We start from the raw sequence: 16,882 nt of genomic DNA on the forward strand, positions 1-16,882 counted from the left end.
AAAAAATACAGACAGTTCCTTGCATTTATCAGAGCTACCAGAGCCGCACGTAGAGCTCGAAGAATTACGTCCCCGTTTTCCCCTGGAGATGCAGCGGTGCCACCGGCTTGGCGGCGGCTGGGGGCGGCGACGGAGCCCCGGTGCAGCCCAGCGGCGGAGCGGTGCGGTGCGCGGGGAGCGCGGTGCGGGGGTCCGCCCTGCCCCGCAGTAGCACCCCGCCGGGGAGCTCACTTCCCGTCATCCACACGCCATCTAGCGACGGGAAAAAGGGGGGGCGGCTTCGCACAGGAACGGAAAGGAAAGGAAAGGAGGAGGAAAAGGCTCCCATACCCGTCCCAGCTCTCGCCTTTCCCAAAGCTGGTAAGAAAGAGCCATTTGGATATTGCAGCCAGAACTCCGGAGTGGCTCGGGGCGGGCTGTGAAGAGCATCGCCACACTTCACTCCTAGGCACTTCATACCCCCCCCCCCCCCCCCTTCCCTTATTTCAGTAAATCGTTCCCCTTCCCTTGAAAGGAGCCAGCGCTCCCGAGAACCCCCTTGAGACCTCACCTAAGCCATCGCCGCCGCCCGATCCCTAACCGAGACACGGCTAACTCCAGAGGGTCTGTGCGGCGCTGCCGGCGGAGGGGCTGGACCGCGCCATCCCGATCCCGCAGAGACACCGCACACACACACACGCACACACATACACAAACACAGGCACTCCCCGCTTGCCCTCCCGCCGCCGGCGCAGCCTCCCGCAGCCCCTTTGTTCCGCCCGCGGAGCGATGCCCTCCTCGCCCGCCCCCCCCCCCGTGCCCCTCGCCCGGGGACGGCGGCGGCGCGGCAGGGCGGCATGGCCCGCCCGCCGCGGGGGGAGGCAGCGGGAAGCCCCCCCCCCGCCCCCGGCCGCGCCAGGGCCTCTCCTCCGCCGCCGCCCGCAGCCCGCAGCAGCCCCGCGGCAGGGGCAGGGGCAGCGGCCGCAGCCGCGCCTGCCGGCAGCTCCGCGCCGCAGGATCCGCGCGCCCGAAAGGACGTGCTCCACCGAGCTGCCAGGCGCGATTACGTTGTTTTTTTCCCCCCACCCACCCCTTGAACTTGTTGCTTGGCGCTCGGCGGTGGCGGAGGGGGGGGGGGTGGGGGTGGGGGAAAGCCTTATTATCGATGTCCCTTTGGATGCGATCAAGCTTTCTCAGGAGCAACTACTTCCCCACCGTTCCCGGCGGCGGGGCGCGGAGATCTAGCGGCAGAGCCCGTATTTCCAAAAGTCTCTATGCAACTGAGCGCTCTCGCCAGACTTTCCCAGGTAGGTGCCGCAGGCTGGGCACGTCCGGAGGGATGCGAGAGCAGAGCCGAGGGGAAAAAGGCGGGAGGAGGGGGGATGATCCACCGCCGAGCTGCTACGGAACCCCCGCCCGCCCCGGCCTCCCCCGCCGCCGGGGAGCCCCTGCCCCGCTCCCGCTCCGCCGCCAGGCTCCCCCGGCTTCGCCCTTCGCCGCCCTCTCGGCCGCTCCAGAGGATGCCCCACGGATCCCACCTTCTGCGGGTGCCTCGAAAGCCCCCGCTCCTACCCCCCGCCACCGCCACCTCCGCTCTGCCCGGCCCCGGTCTCCTCGCTCCGGATCAGCCCTCGTCCCTGCCCCGACGCCCCGTCCCGGGGAGACTCCCCTCCGCCCGCTTTCTTCGGGGCGCTGCCCCCTCCCGGCGCCCCTGCCCCGGCGCATCTCTGCCCTCCAACGCTTTTCCTACACGGAAAACTTGCCTTAAAGTTTAATGCCGCCGCCCGGAGCTCCTCCCCCTGCCCCGCCGGCTCCCCCGGCCCTCAGCCGGGGTCAGGAGGAGTCCCCGGGGCGGCGATCAAGGTCAGGGAGAGGATTCGTCCCGCTGCTGCTCCGGGGCTGCGGCTGGGGAGGGGAGGGGGAACGGCCCGCCCGGCCCATCCCCTCTCCGCCACGGCGAGCCGGCGGCGGCGGCGGGCGGCCCCGCTGCAGCCCGCCCGGGAAGGGCTCCGGGGGCGGCCGCGGCCCGGCTCCGGCAGCGGGCGGGGAGCGGAGCGGAGCGGAGGAGGGGCGGGGGAACAGGCAGCATCGCGCGTGGAAGAAAATCTCCTTCCAGGTGCTGCACCGCTGCACCAAGGCTACCAGCCGGCTCCTGGGGTTAGCGCTTTGTGGACCGTTGCTTCCATCCAGGGGCCTCACGAGGACCTTGTATCCAAAGGATCTGGCTGCTAGAGTAGCTGCTTTGAATACGTTGATTTCCAAGTGTCCTAATTTATTATCCTAACTGGCTAAGCAGCCCCTGGAAAGGATATTCTGGGATGAAAAAGGGGAGGAAACAAAAAGGAAGCAAAGAGGTTTTCAGTTAATACTGAAAATCACAACAATGCTCAGAAATTCTGGTGCCTTGAAAATGTGTGAGCATTTGTATTTTTCTTTTCCCTCTCTCTTTTAGTGGCTGGGGCAGAACTGTCTCTAGATCGAGTCTCTCGGCTATAGTAGTTATTTGGGACCATGGCAGCAGGAGTAGCAGCTTGGTTACCCTTTGCCAGGGCAGCGGCCATAGGATGGATGCCAGTGGCCACAGGTCCCATGCCAGCTGCTCCGCGGCAGGAGAGGAAGCGAAGCCAGGACTCTCTGATTGTGCTGAATGTGAGTGGCATCCAGTTCCAGACATGGCTGGACACCTTAGAGCGCTACCCCGACACTCTCTTGGGCAGTTCTGAGCGGGACTTCTTCTACCACCCTGAGACACAGCAGTACTTTTTTGATCGGGACCCCGACATTTTCCGCCACATTCTCAACTTCTACCGTACTGGGAAGCTTCATTATCCCCGCCAGGAGTGCATCTCAGCTTACGATGAGGAGCTGGCCTTCTTTGGCATCATCCCTGAGATCATTGGCGACTGCTGTTATGAGGAGTACAAGGATCGCCGGCGTGAGAATGCCGAGCGCCTGCAGGATGATGCTGACCAGGATCATGCAGCTGAGAGCAGCCTGCCCTCAATGACAGCTCGTCAGAGGATGTGGCGGGCCTTTGAAAATCCACACACCAGTACACTGGCTCTGGTCTTCTACTATGTCACTGGTTTCTTCATTGCTGTTTCTGTTATTGCCAACGTGGTGGAGACAGTGCCCTGTGGGGTAAGCCCGGGTCGCATCAAGGAGCTGCCCTGTGGAGAGCGCTATGCCGTGGCTTTCTTCTGTCTGGATACTGCCTGTGTCATGATCTTCACAGTTGAATATCTCCTACGTCTGCTGGCGGCCCCTAGTCGTTACAAATTCGTGCGCAGTGTCATGAGTATCATTGATGTGGTCGCCATCATGCCATATTACATTGGTCTGGTGATGACAGATAACGAGGATGTCAGTGGGGCTTTTGTGACACTACGAGTCTTTCGTGTCTTCAGGATCTTTAAGTTTTCCCGCCACTCACAGGGGCTGCGCATCCTGGGCTACACCCTGAAAAGTTGTGCCTCGGAGTTAGGCTTCCTCCTCTTCTCACTCACTATGGCCATCATCATCTTTGCCACAGTCATGTACTATGCAGAGAAAGGTTCATCAGCCAGCAAGTTCACCAGCATCCCTGCAGCATTCTGGTACACCATTGTCACCATGACAACACTGGGGTAAGTACAGCTGGTGTTTGGTTACAGCCAACATTTCAACAAGTGTGTTGGCACGAACGGAAAATACTCAATTAAAAAAAAGTGTTGGTAGAAAAAATGTGAGGGTAAGTTTTTGTTACAGAACTTTATGAATACGACTCATCGCTTCTTTCTAAATGTTTTACTCATGCAAGTGAGTTAAAAGTGTTTCTGAAGTTAAAATAACCCAAACCCCAAAACTGCAGATAAACTGTAAAAGCAAACAACAAAACCCAAACAATTTGAAACTGCTTGGGTTCTTTGCAATTTTCTCTAATTGCAATATTCTCTAATTGGAATATTTTATGAGTATCTGTGAGTTATTGGTGGATTTTTAATAGAGTAATGTCTTTGCTGACAGGACTTGTTACAGAGTTGCTAAAGTAGTGAAAATTATAAAAAGAACCCAAGTGCGATCTTTTAATTTGATCATGCATAAAAGTATGTGGATCTGCCATTTTGTTTGAAGTGATGTATTGATGTAGACTTGGATATTGAGTTTGGTGTTACAAAGTGATTTGTTTTCATTAAAGTAAACCAGGTATAGAAACCTTAATCTTCACAAAAAAATAATAATAATTCCTGATGTTATTTAAGACACTGGATAAATTTACATTGATTTCCATAGATGCGTAACTTGTAAATGGCAAGTGTCAAGTTACTCTGACCAGTGATAGACTCTGGAAAATGATCTGAAGAAGTGTGAGACATATGACAGATCAAGTATATGTCTAAAAACATAATTCCAATGGCAATATAAAGCCTTCCAGAGAATTAGGAGCTAAAAAATGCCGTTGTTGATGTTAGTTCCCAATGCAGTTTAGTGGACAGACGGGAGATAGTATTATTTTATAAAGTCTCTGATACCAGAGTCATATTGTACCAGCTGATTCTGTGCACTGATTTGTAAAATGCATTTGTCTGTAATTACAACAGGGATTTAGAAGGTTGAATAATTTGAGAAGACAATTTTTTGCCCTATTCTTAATTTTGAGCTGTAGGGTATAATCTGTGAAACTGAAAATTTGTTGAAACTCTCTAGTTATTTAATAATCATGTATATTAAAAGACAAACTTTTCACTTACATAAAGACAAAGCCCATCATTTTATTAGTCAAACATTTTGCCACATCTTCTTGGGACTGTTGAGATTTATGAAACATGTATAACTTTTAAATTTAACAAAATGAAAGTGCATTATTAAACTTGTGAAAAAGTTGATTTATTATGTGCAATTATAATTTAGTTGGGAAGCATACGTACAAAATATTGAAAAAGATAAAGGGACTGTCTTATGCCACCATTTTTTATACAGGGCTTTTATCTTCAGCATCATATAACAAATGAAGATAAATATAGTGCATTGTAAATATTTCATACTGCTTGTAAGGGCAAGTTATGCTAAAAAGGAGTGACAAGAGCTTTGGGGATTTTAATCTGCTTTTTAGGTCCCTGGGTTTTTTGGTTTTTGTTTTCTTCTGGTAGTGACAAACTGAAGGGGCAAATTAGCAGAAGGAACAAGTTATGCATGCTAACTAGCTTCATAGTCCTGTGTTTTCTGATGCTGATACTTTTAGCTACATATTTTTAATTAGAACTGTGATGATTTCAACAAATTAGCTCTTAAGAATTTACCAATGTTTAGAATGCATAATCTTTTTATAAAAGAGCAGGAGCCGGCCTGTGTTTTTTGTAATGAAAGGTGTTTTTTGAGTGAGGGTTTTTTTGGGGTTATGGATGGTTTGGGCAGTACCTGTCCATGGTACTGAACATAGTTTGTCTCCAGTTTTGTGGCCAGTTTGCAATGGATTATGACGCGCGTATGGTATCAATTTGGCATTTATATGATTTGTTTGTTTCTTTCACACATACACACACACACACAAAAAAAAGAGTATTATTATGTAGTTCCAGGTTTTGAGGTATTATCAAGTAAATCTTCAAAAGTACTGATGAGATTTGAACATCATTAAAAATCTCTTTAAATAGAGCCTAAGAACCTATTTTTAAGTACACAGCGATACAATATTTAGGTCCTGAGGGGAAGGAATAGAAAGGGTTAAAAAAAATACACTCATGCTTGACTCCTTTTTCGAGATAGTTTGCACAGAGAAAGTTTTGAGCAGGTTGCACAGAGATCCAAAGTTTCACCTTCAGAAGTTCAGATATGATTATAAGTTCAGATATGACAGACATCACAAATTTCTGGGAAATCTTTAATCAATGCATTAACTACATTATGTCTTTTTAATAACATCATGATAACCATATAAAGATTATGTTTAAATGTTAAATACATATGAATGATTTAAATAGAATTAACATAATAAAAGCTTTGAACTCTTTTTAGTTGATGGAATAATTACACAAAAAGAGAGGAAAATTACAAGGGAAAGCAGCAAGGGTCAGTGAAAGCTGATTGTAATTAGTACTGCTACCTTTGCTCTGTGCTAAAGCTTCTCATTCGTTTGCTAATATAGAACTCTCATTCATTTTTATTTTTAGTTTTAGCTGAATTAGGGATATATAAATGGACTGTATACGAACAATCTTTTTCTTTTAGCAACAAAGCTAGATGAAGTCTTTATGATTTAAATGACAGTGGCACACAGCAGGTTATGTGAAACATTACAAAAATACGTGAAAGCTAATACTGAATAATAGATTAACATAAAGTTGAGGTTTTGAGTTTTGGTGTCATTCTCATATTTTGCTAGATAGCAAGGGTATTGAGTAAGCGACCTTTGCAATTTGGGGAGTTATTATCTTGGAAGCAGAGCTATATTTCTCAGTTCTGCATGATTGCTGAGCAATTAAAGTGTCTTTAAAAAACATAGATTACATTTTCCTCTGCAGAGTGCCAGTGACTTCAAATATTACTACATTTCAGCCTCCAAGGATATCCCAGCTATTAACTTCTTGACTGCTCAACTCTAGTAGTACCTAGTTGTACATAGAGATGTTATATCAAAGAAATGAAGGGAAGAAAGAACGAGCGAGAAAGAGATAAAGGCTGAAGAGAGAGAGAGATAAGAGAGAAAAAGGTTACTCTAGAATAACAGCATGCATTTTGCCAGAAACTGAGCCGGCTGATTTCAAATTTCAAACTAGTGTTTTATCAGTGTTAATTGTAGCAAAAGCAAAAGTAAAGTAGCAACAAGGGAGAAGATGGAGCAAGAGAATAAAATTGAAAGAGATCACAAAGCAGTTTGTGGAGAGTCAAGATAACTATGAAAAACATAGAAGTTAGGGGCGTAAAGGTCAAGAAACAGGGTAGTATAAAACCTGGCAGAGAAAAAGCTCAAGTCTATTAAATTGGGACTGGCAGATTACATGGGGACTTCTGAATATCTACATTCAAAATGACACAGTTATGCCACTTTCTGCTGTCACTTCATAACATGATAATCTAATAACTTCCCTTCTGCCCTGTCAGTAGCCAGCAAATGAGCTGGAGTAGCTGGTAAGGTTTTGATGGTATAAGGGTAGTGTTTGTTCCCAAATCAGAGCTATAGTGTAGTTAATGCTTTATGAAGATATTATACTTTAAATAAGGAACATGGTGATCTTCTGTGACTAGTTCTAAAGCCTCACTGTGATTTTTAACTTCTATATTTATAGGCTTTATATTGAAAAGCTTTGTCAAATCATACAAGGCTTTTGTAAATGAGCACAATACTTTATGAAGGGATGCTTAAACACAAGACTATTAATCTATTTGTTTTGATTGTATAAATTGGAGATGTGTCTTCCAGAAAAGATAAACCAGCTATTCTTTTTCATTATTTGCTAATATAGCCGATAATGTATGAGGAATCCCTCCTAAGCTATATCAAATTCCCTGAAGACTTTATATAATCAAGCAGGTGACTGGATGTGACAACAGAAAGCCTCAAATGGTGAGGGGAATAGGGTGATAGATTTCATTTTCCTGTACATTCCATTGTCTCCTGTCTTCACTGCTTTCCCATTCTTATTGCATCCCTATGGGTATATTCCATCTATTTGTTTTCTTCACTTTTCTGTCAAACTACCACTTTCCATACTCTTCCTGTTTGGGGATTTGTCTGCTGGCTTAGAGCCTTTCCTCCCTTGTTCAAAACAAGTTTAACATTTGTATTAAGACTATTCTGGCTTTATTTTTTCTGCTTCTTTGTTCTAGATTCCTCATACTTCCTTCACCAGTAGATCAAATCTTTCATTCATCATCATTGTCATTCATTTGACCTGAACTTTCCTCATAGCAGGTTTTTTTTTTTCTGACCTTTGTTTGATAGATTTTTTCCTTACAAGCATCATAAAATTTCTACAGCATCACTTTTTTCCCAAATGCCACACACATTATCTTGTTTTCCTTTTCTGGCCATTGTGAGTGCCTTTAGTTTCTTATACTCTCTGCATGTTTGTTTGAAAACATCCCTCTCTTCAGAACTTCTATTAAAAGAATTGAGTTCAATAAAATCTAACAAGAGAGCACAAAATTAGAAATCTTTGTTTTATGGACAATTTCATTAAAAGTTTAGAAACGCTCTTATGATGAATATTACAAAGATAAAGATTAGAAAAGTTTGAATATTATTTCTGTATCTCATACGTCTTGGCTCATTCATTCATTTTGTGTTTGATATTTTCAACCATGTTTCAAATAGTATTTTCCTTTTTTTGTATTCTTGTATACAATGTAGTGAATTTTGTATTTTACAAACGTGTTTGATGTCTCAATCTATTTTCTCTTCACAGCAGAGACACTTAGCCTGAATAGCTAGAATACTATATAACAGAGGAGGGACAAAGTGTAGTGTAATCACCTTCAAAGCACATTACTAGATATTCATAAAGGGCTCCAGGGAGAATTTGAAATACTGAAAAGTAAGGGTCATTTTGACAGCAGTGAGAAAAAATTATTTGTGTTTGCTAAAAAAAAACAGCTGTATCGAGCTGTTGTTGGCTTGACAGAGAACATAAGTCATTATATTCTTACTTAGTTGCATTTGGGACAAGCTTTCCTGTTCAAAAAAGTCTTGAAGATCTCTTAGAGGAACAGCAGTTAGTTTACTTCACTCATTTTACTTGAGCATGAATTTCCTTACTTCAGTTTTGAAGAGTATGAAGGTGATGTTTAACAAATAGATCTTTCTGCTCAGAATCTAATTTATTTTCTCCTTTCATGGAAACAGATGGAATTTTGTTTCCTTGCTGTTATTGCAAGTCAAGAATAAGAATAATGAGATTGGTGTGGGCCAGGATGTAGCTAAGAAATATGCTGACTTAGTACAGCAGAACAAATCGACTCAGAGAGTAATTATGACTGGTGCCTGATCTATTAATTATGGCCTATCATTCAACTAATCTTCAGTGAATATTGTGATTTTAGTAAAAGCCTTAAGTGATCGAACTGAAGAAGTTCAAACTGAGTGATGACAATCCGTACTTGACTCACATCATTGTGTCTCTGTCTAAGAAGAAAAATTTGCAATATAAAAGCCATATAAATCTATGAATACAGTGTTAGAAATAGTGCTACTGTCTAAAAAAAAAAGTCTGGAAATGGAAACTGTATTTCTGAACATGGGGACTTGTAAATACTGCAGAAATAATATTATTATCCAAAATAAGTTGATGACATCTTACAACTTCAGGATGTCAATTAACTTCTCAGACATTTGAAAAAAAGTCTAAAGAACTACTCCTATTACTTGATTTTTATGCCACTATAGTCCACTGACAGCAGTCCATAATTTGCATCATGATAATGATAATGATTGCTGATAAGAGAAGAATTTGGTTCAGTAGGACTTAAGTGGATAGATTGTTCAAAAGAGGGAATATAAATTAGAAATACTGAAACAAAGTTTAGATTCAGTTTTATCAGGTTTCGTCGGTTACCTGACAACAGAGCTGACAGCGTGATGGAAAAGATTCTGTATATTTCTGTACCTATCATTTATTGGGCAATAGATGGGAGCACAGATTTTTTACAAGACATAGTCTTTAAAACATCTTTTTTCCTGCCTTTAAAACATCTTTTTTCCTGCATTGCTCATGCAGTGGAGGAGAAGTTTTTAAATTCATAGACAATGCTTTGAAATGATAGCTTTATGCTACATAGTTACAATGCTTGGACTTCGACCCTTATCACAATTAGTAGCCTAAATTTTACCATTATTTCTTACATATTTTTTGCTGAAGCATATGATTTTGATCTTCCCACGCCTCTGGTAATATTTTATAATCCCCCTGTTAAGTAAAAATGTTGTGGGTTTTGTTTTGACAAAATAAATCCATTTTCACTAAAGTACACAAAGAAATTTGATTTTTTTCCACAGTATAAACTTAAATAAATGTGAATTCAGATGAAATACAAAATACTGCTTTTGACTAGAGCACCTGATTTGCAACAGGTGTAAGTGTTCCCTAGAAAAATACTGGATACAAATATTTGGTCAGGTATCTCATGTATGAAGGCTCAGATTTAAACAGGAGCCCATATGAAGACCATGTGACCAATATATCAGTCACCGATATATCAGAATATTTTAGCTTCATTAAAAAAAAATCCAACAAGATTCAGCTCTATTATAATTCAAATGAGACTGCACTCTATTTTTTCACACCAGCATAGACACACTTTATGCATTATTAGAAGGCATATGTACTTAATGTACTCAGTCATCAGTACAGAGTCCCTACTACTGTCAGTTCAGATTCTAGCATTTAAATGCATTTACAAAAGCTAACAAAACATTAAAAGACTGCTGTGTAAATATTAAAGATAAAAAGATATTATTCATATAAGAAATCGTGTTCTTTGTGTATTTAGAAAAAACAGTATCCTTTCTTATATTCCACTGCATGGTATTGTTCCCTACTTGTCTCTGGGTCTCCATCCTGAAGGTGAAAGCCTTTGGAGCCACTGTGTAAATATACTTAATTAGAGCTTGATCCTGCACTGTAACAGAAAATGAGAGGTTGCCTAAAAACCTACAAAAACGTTGCTAATACGAACAAAGTCAAATTTTGCATATTTAAAGTATTTAGGAGCGGTGTTTTGCACTTCATCTCTGTTTTTTCAGTTTCACCCACGTTACTGGTTCTTTCAGCCGGTTGGCTTAACAGTGATGTTGTCTTACAGACACAGAGATCTCCTGAGTTTATTAGTTTATAGGAGCCAAATACGGCAAGGAAGATTTTTAAAGGCATTTAGGTATTTAGAAATGCAGACAGGCACCCAGCTTGAATTTTCAAGACAGGCTTAGGTGCTTAGAAACACAAAGGAGAACAGTTGAAAGGAAGGAAGCTGGGAAATTAGGTATCCAGTAACCTTAGAGAACATGGCCCTATGGACACAAGAATAACTGCTAGGATAAGCAGAGTACTGTACTAAGGCTCTGGGTATGTCCTACCTCTGTCAGAAACAAATGCATCTTACAGGGTTTAAGGTCCTGTTAAAATACAATATGCCCTATATTCACATAACACTGTAGCAGGAGGTAGAGTGCTGTGTATGGTATTCTTAGGAAAGAGGAATAAGTAATTTGAGAAAAAAAAAAAAGTAATATGACTGAAAGAGTAATGTAAAGCATCCGTGGGAAAAGAGATTTTTTTGATCCTAATTTTCTGTCTCTGTGTTTTTCAAACCAACAGTTCAGCATGAAAAGATGTGCAAGAAATGTGAGTTATGACATGCAGACAATGTTAAATTAATGAAAATGTTTTTAGAAACTGGGTAAAAAATTACAAACCAGTGCAAGGTAGGAGATTCAATTTTTTCAAAGAAACATCCAGCCCGAGGATTTATTGGTTTCAATAGGTCTCATATTTAGCTTATATACAGTAAATTTGTTAAGATGCTGATGTGTGGTAAGAAAAGGTAAACCACAAGTCTCAATTTTGACCACGGCAAATTCATACCCTTCTCTGGAGTGCTGGCAAATACTTTTATTTTGTCTCTATTTCATTTTTTGTGTATAGCATTTGTAGACATAAGTGGGAGGTTTGAGAAGTACGTTGCCCGTATTTGTTTTTTCTTTTTTGCAATATTATGGGCTTTGTAAGTATGGGCCATAGCTCTGCTAGTTGATTTTTACCTTAATTTGTGTTCTTTAAAACAGTTTCCCTCATGTTTCCTGATTCCTTGTATAGAAAGTTATTTTCTTGAGGTAAGCATCTTGTATCACAGTTCTTCCTTTTTGACGAGACATTGTGATTTGTGAGTTGACTCTTAACCAGATGGTGTCTATCTCAGCTTTCTACTAACTACCACTTGCACTAAAGCTTCATATCAAAAATTAACATGTGAGCAGAACTCCCAATATTAGGAACACTTGTATATTTTTTTTCTAAATATGATCGAATATAACATAATATGAACATTAAAACAAAAAAAAATATAAAATCTGTATCTGCATAAATAAATTTGGCTGTTTGGTTATTGAAGACTGTTTCCTTAGATGAAACTTCTTCTGGTATAGCAGACAGTGAAAACTTCTAGGAATTTATTTAATTAGTCTGAGTACTTTGGTAAATTAAAATAAAGTAAGTATATTCCACTACAGTTTTAAATCACCGTGGATAAAAAAATAGCTGTGAAACTTCATAAAGGTACTTATAATGATCTAATTTTCTGATAATACATCGCCATGCTTTGATTCATTATTATTTTGGAAAAAATTATTTTGAGGCCAAACCCCAACTTTCTTCAAATGTGTATCCAGAGACATGGGTTTTTTTTTATTGTACTGGCAGATTCTTAAAATATTTTGGCTGATACACAGGGAACAGTCTTTCAAGTTATCGCTTGCAAGCTTGGCCATCCAGGCATTCCTTGTAAATGGCTGAGAGTCAGACTGTGAGGTTGTAAAGGACGTAATGTAACGCTGTGTTATGGCTCAGTCTGGAAGTGTCTGCTGCATCCTAACTCATCACTTCTCTCAGTATCAATCAAGAGAGTTTTCTGTGTGAGAGCATACGTAATGTGAGTGGGATCCTTAACTTTTCACTGTTGTTGCTGTTCATCTCCCTCTTTCTTTATAACTCCAAAGAGGAATTTTATTACTGTGTTAGTGGCCTTACTTTCAGTTTCTGCAACTTTCATCTCTCCTACTTGCAGGCAGTTAACAATTCCCTGAGCATCCTTATCAGCTATGGACAGCTACTACTGCACTGTGCAGGGTTGCTTAGGAACAAAATTGATGCTCTTTGACACGGTGGATTACAGCTGCAACATGCTGGTCCCCAAACTCCTCTGCTTTCCACAGAGGAATGAAAAGCAGAGAGCTTGAAGATGCTTTCCAAATCTGACTGTAAAGAGGGTATATACTTTTTTTGTTTTAGGATATCTAATCACTTCGTTGTTGGTAAATAACAGGTTAAGAATTGTGGCCTTTATTGAAAGCACAGCAGTACCAAAAATTCTTTAGCAACAACTTTTTTTAACAGCAACTTTGTAATTTGAATACCACGGCATCTTGTATCACTTACAGAATTGAGAATTTTTAGATATTCCAAGCTTTTTGGTTGGCTTTGGTTATTGATGCATTTGTTTACATCAGTTGATCAAATCCATGTTGTGACATAAATAGCAAGGACCAGGGACAGGCAGAACTAGAGTAAATACACCTATTCTCATACACCTGGTGAGAGCTAGATAAGCTATAGGTGCAGCTACCTCTTGTGTTTATTTGATATATATTTATATAAAATGAAACTTTGAATATTTGCACTATAAACTCTACAGTGACTGAGAATTTAGTTAGTATTTACCTTTTTGGGACATGGATGGAAGACTTCAAAGAGTAGAAATTGAAGCTTCCCCATGGACAGATAGTTTAGAGCAAGTCTATCCATAAACTGGCTTAATGATTTGACAAGCTCAGTATTAGTTAATTTTCCAAGTGAAAGGGAAGCTCAAGTTTTATCTGATTTGATTGTGAACACAGTAATCAAACTATAGGATGTTAATCTGTCAAAAGGTGCTGTGTTTTAGAGGTAAATGCTATAAAGGAAGATTCTTACGAAAAAAAAAAAAAGGGTAATAAGTGAAACATGATGCTCTTCTTGGACGATGTGCTTCTTCTGGCACCTCTCTCCCTTCACCCCACATCAGTCAGGTCATTGCAGAATTGGTAGCTGCTGAAAGACCACAACCATTACCATTCATTTAACCTACAGTTTCTTTCCTTCCAAGGCTCAAACTTTTGAAATGTAATGCATTAATTTATTCATGAGAGAAGCAAAGTTGCTAGTCATGCTGGTGAGCTCTTCAGCACAGTTCAGCCTCTTGCTGTACTGGCAGAGCCGTGATGACCTGTCTTCTCTTCTCAGGACAGGCACAGCTGCAGACCACAGATGATGCTGACTAGTTGTGTCTGGCACATGCGACCAGTGATTTCAAAATACAGACACCTTTGTGCAGCAGTGCAAATGTAGGATAAAAACCTAGTTGTGGGAGGGGGAGATAGGAAACAGTTTTGTTTCAGGTCTCTAGGAGGAGACAGGAAAGAGTGCCTGGAGTGAACTGCACAAATCCTCTTGGATGCAACTGCCTTCTGGCGACTCTCTGCCCGGAGACCTCTTCACACCATGAGTACACCACAATGTCTGTCAGGCAGTGATCCATGGAGTAGATTTACAGTGGGTTTGGCCATGCAGTAGGAAAGAGGTTGTGGATTTTGCAACACTTTCCCAGAAGGTATGCACGCTTTCCCTATCTCTCTATGTAGCCACCACATCTAGTGTGCACTGTTTGCAACATCTTTGCAAACAAATTAAATAAATACAGAGAAAAGTGCTAGATGATGTGGAATACTGGGCAGGACAATGATTTGAACTATGGATTGGGATCCACATAAATGGGTTTAAAAGATACTCAACCAGAAAACACGCTGATTCATCTCTTTAGTGTCTGTGGTGTATCTTCTGCCTTAATATACTTTCTGATACCTATTTTCCAGCTCACTAGCTATACTGAGAAATTCCTTTGTTTTCAAAGCAAACAAATCCAAATGCAGCAGAAAGGTTTCCTTAAATAAGCCTTTCATGTTGTCTGTATACAGTTCTTTTCCCATGTCCCACACAAACAGTCCCTATGTTTGTGTGCAAGGATATAGCTGTACAATTTATAGATTGTATCATAGGCACATGGGTTTTTAAAAGAGACAATCAGGACATACAACTCTTTTAAAGGAAACAAGTAGGACATCCTTTTTTTGAAGGAGACAATTAGGACATACTGTACAATAGAATTATTATAGAAGAATCTGGAGGTGGAATTCAAACTTATTTCTCTGCCAGTTGCTTACCATCTCTCGGAGGTATTTATAAGCCCTAACTTACCCTTGCAAAAGTTAAATCCTTCTGAACTAGTCATCCTTGTCTCACTTAGGAAGTAATGAAGAGAAGCAGGCATCTGGAGGTGCTCGTTCCTCTGCACTGAGTGTAAATGAAATTTATTATGATTAGCAGAGACTTAAATATTTAAATACCAAGTGAAATGGATGAGAGAAGTCCCAGCCTTCATATCTAACTAGTTTGGTCTAGTCTCCTTGTTCCCAGTTATATAACTCCAACAGGCCCATAACATATTCTTTTCAGAGATCATAGCAGAGTACGTGCTTGGGATTTGATGACAATTCCCACTTTATCAAAAAGACAATGTGTCTGCTACATTTACACTCAAAATATTCTTGTTTTGTGTAACCTTCAAGGCCACTTCAGTGCTTTTGCCATTTTTTTTGACTTTTCCAAACACCACCAAAAAAGAATTAAATTAAAAAAAAGTAATAAAGAGTTTTAATGTTTCTGCTGGTTTAGAAAAAAACCTCTAGAAAACTGAAAGAAAAATTTAGGTAAGTATCCACTGTAATTTTCTGCAGGAAAGAAGTCATTCTCCAAATAGCAATGTTTTTGCATTAAGATATGGAGAGCTTGAAAACCTTACCTACAAAGGGTTGTAAACTATTCCCGTTATTCTTCCTGTTTAACTGATTCACATTAGTTTTGTTAATTATTTCACCACTGTCCATTTTTAAAGTGCCACCAGGTTAACATATTTATTCCCCAATGGGGAGGTGTCAGGCATGTTCCCCCATGACATTATTCTGGCGTCTTCCAGGAGGTGTCAGAGCTCTAGACTGGAGTTAGGCATTGCCAATGCATAACTCTGAAGTACACTGAAAATCATAGAGACACACTAAACTAAATTTCAGTGGAGACACTCTCCTCATTGCAGTATTCATTTTCATATTTAATTAAATTTAAAAATTACCATTGTCCTTAAAGCTGCCTCCAGACTGGAGCACTGCAGAAGTTGAGAGCCACGCAAGAGGATTATGGTCAAAACCGCTTCAGAGTTTATGACTTTCTCATTTGCCTTCTGAACTTTGTTCATTTCTCTGCAAATCATACCGATCTCTCTGGTGAGGAAATTCTGTAATTTGGTATGAAATCCTGTTATCAGCAATGACTTGGTTTAACTCATTTTAGTTAATCTTCATGTTGTGCTTTTCTAGAGCAGCAAATCTCAAATTTGCCAGCTAGTACACTTCTATACTAGTGTGAAATAACCCCATTTCCTTCATTGTGTTTCTTTTTTGTGTAAGATTTCATGAAATTATGTTCCTTTATGCATTAAATGACATATTAAACTTTTTTTTTTTCATGGAAAGAGATGGATAAACTGCAGAAGGAATAATATTTCCTCTTTTTTTCCCCTCAACTGGGAAGCTTTATCATAAACTTCCAAACAAATTCTAAAGCAAAAGTACTATCCTGCACCACTGCACGACTACAGAAAATTTGCTTCTCCTTTGAGGGGCCACAGTGGTTATTTCATAATTTGGGGAAATTGGTTTTGATTTAATTATATTTAAAAAATTGTACTCTTCCCTTTTGCTGTTCAAGTAAAAGCTTTTCACATGCTTGAAGACTGATATTGTTGATGGGTGAAAATGTAGCTTCTTTCTTAAGCTTCTTGCCTAGTTCCAAGTTGTCCTTGGATCAAGTCCTTGTATTTATTTACATAATGCTGGGACCTGAAGTGATATTTTAGTATGCCAACTGTTTTTCCCCAGCCTTAAGAAATAGATTGAGAACAGGGACTAATGCAACATATCTGCAAAGAAATTATTTACCTAACTAGTTTACTGGAAATTAAGAAATAGCTGAAGACAGTCTTAGAAATTTGAATTACTAGTCCTTCAAAAGAGTACCCTGATAATGACTGGTGTTCTGCACCAGGGTGGAGTGGTGGGATGGAAGGT

The 16,882-nt window shown here is 40.9% G+C and overlaps 1 protein-coding gene across 1 annotated transcript in view; it reads left to right on the top strand.

The window, feature by feature from the left end:
- The first annotated feature begins 2,490 nt into the window (after positions 1–2,490).
- Positions 2,491–16,882, top strand: part of KCND2 (potassium voltage-gated channel subfamily D member 2) — a 272,928-nt gene continuing 258,536 nt past the window's right edge. The window contains exon 1 of the mRNA XM_074165300.1: positions 2,491–3,605. Within this exon, the coding sequence (XP_074021401.1) occupies positions 2,491–3,605 (1,115 nt within the window). The remainder of the gene's footprint in view (positions 3,606–16,882) is intronic.

This window comes from Numenius arquata, chromosome 2 (assembly GCF_964106895.1).
Source record: "Numenius arquata chromosome 2, bNumArq3.hap1.1, whole genome shotgun sequence".
Classification (NCBI taxonomy): Eukaryota; Metazoa; Chordata; class Aves; order Charadriiformes; family Scolopacidae; genus Numenius; species Numenius arquata.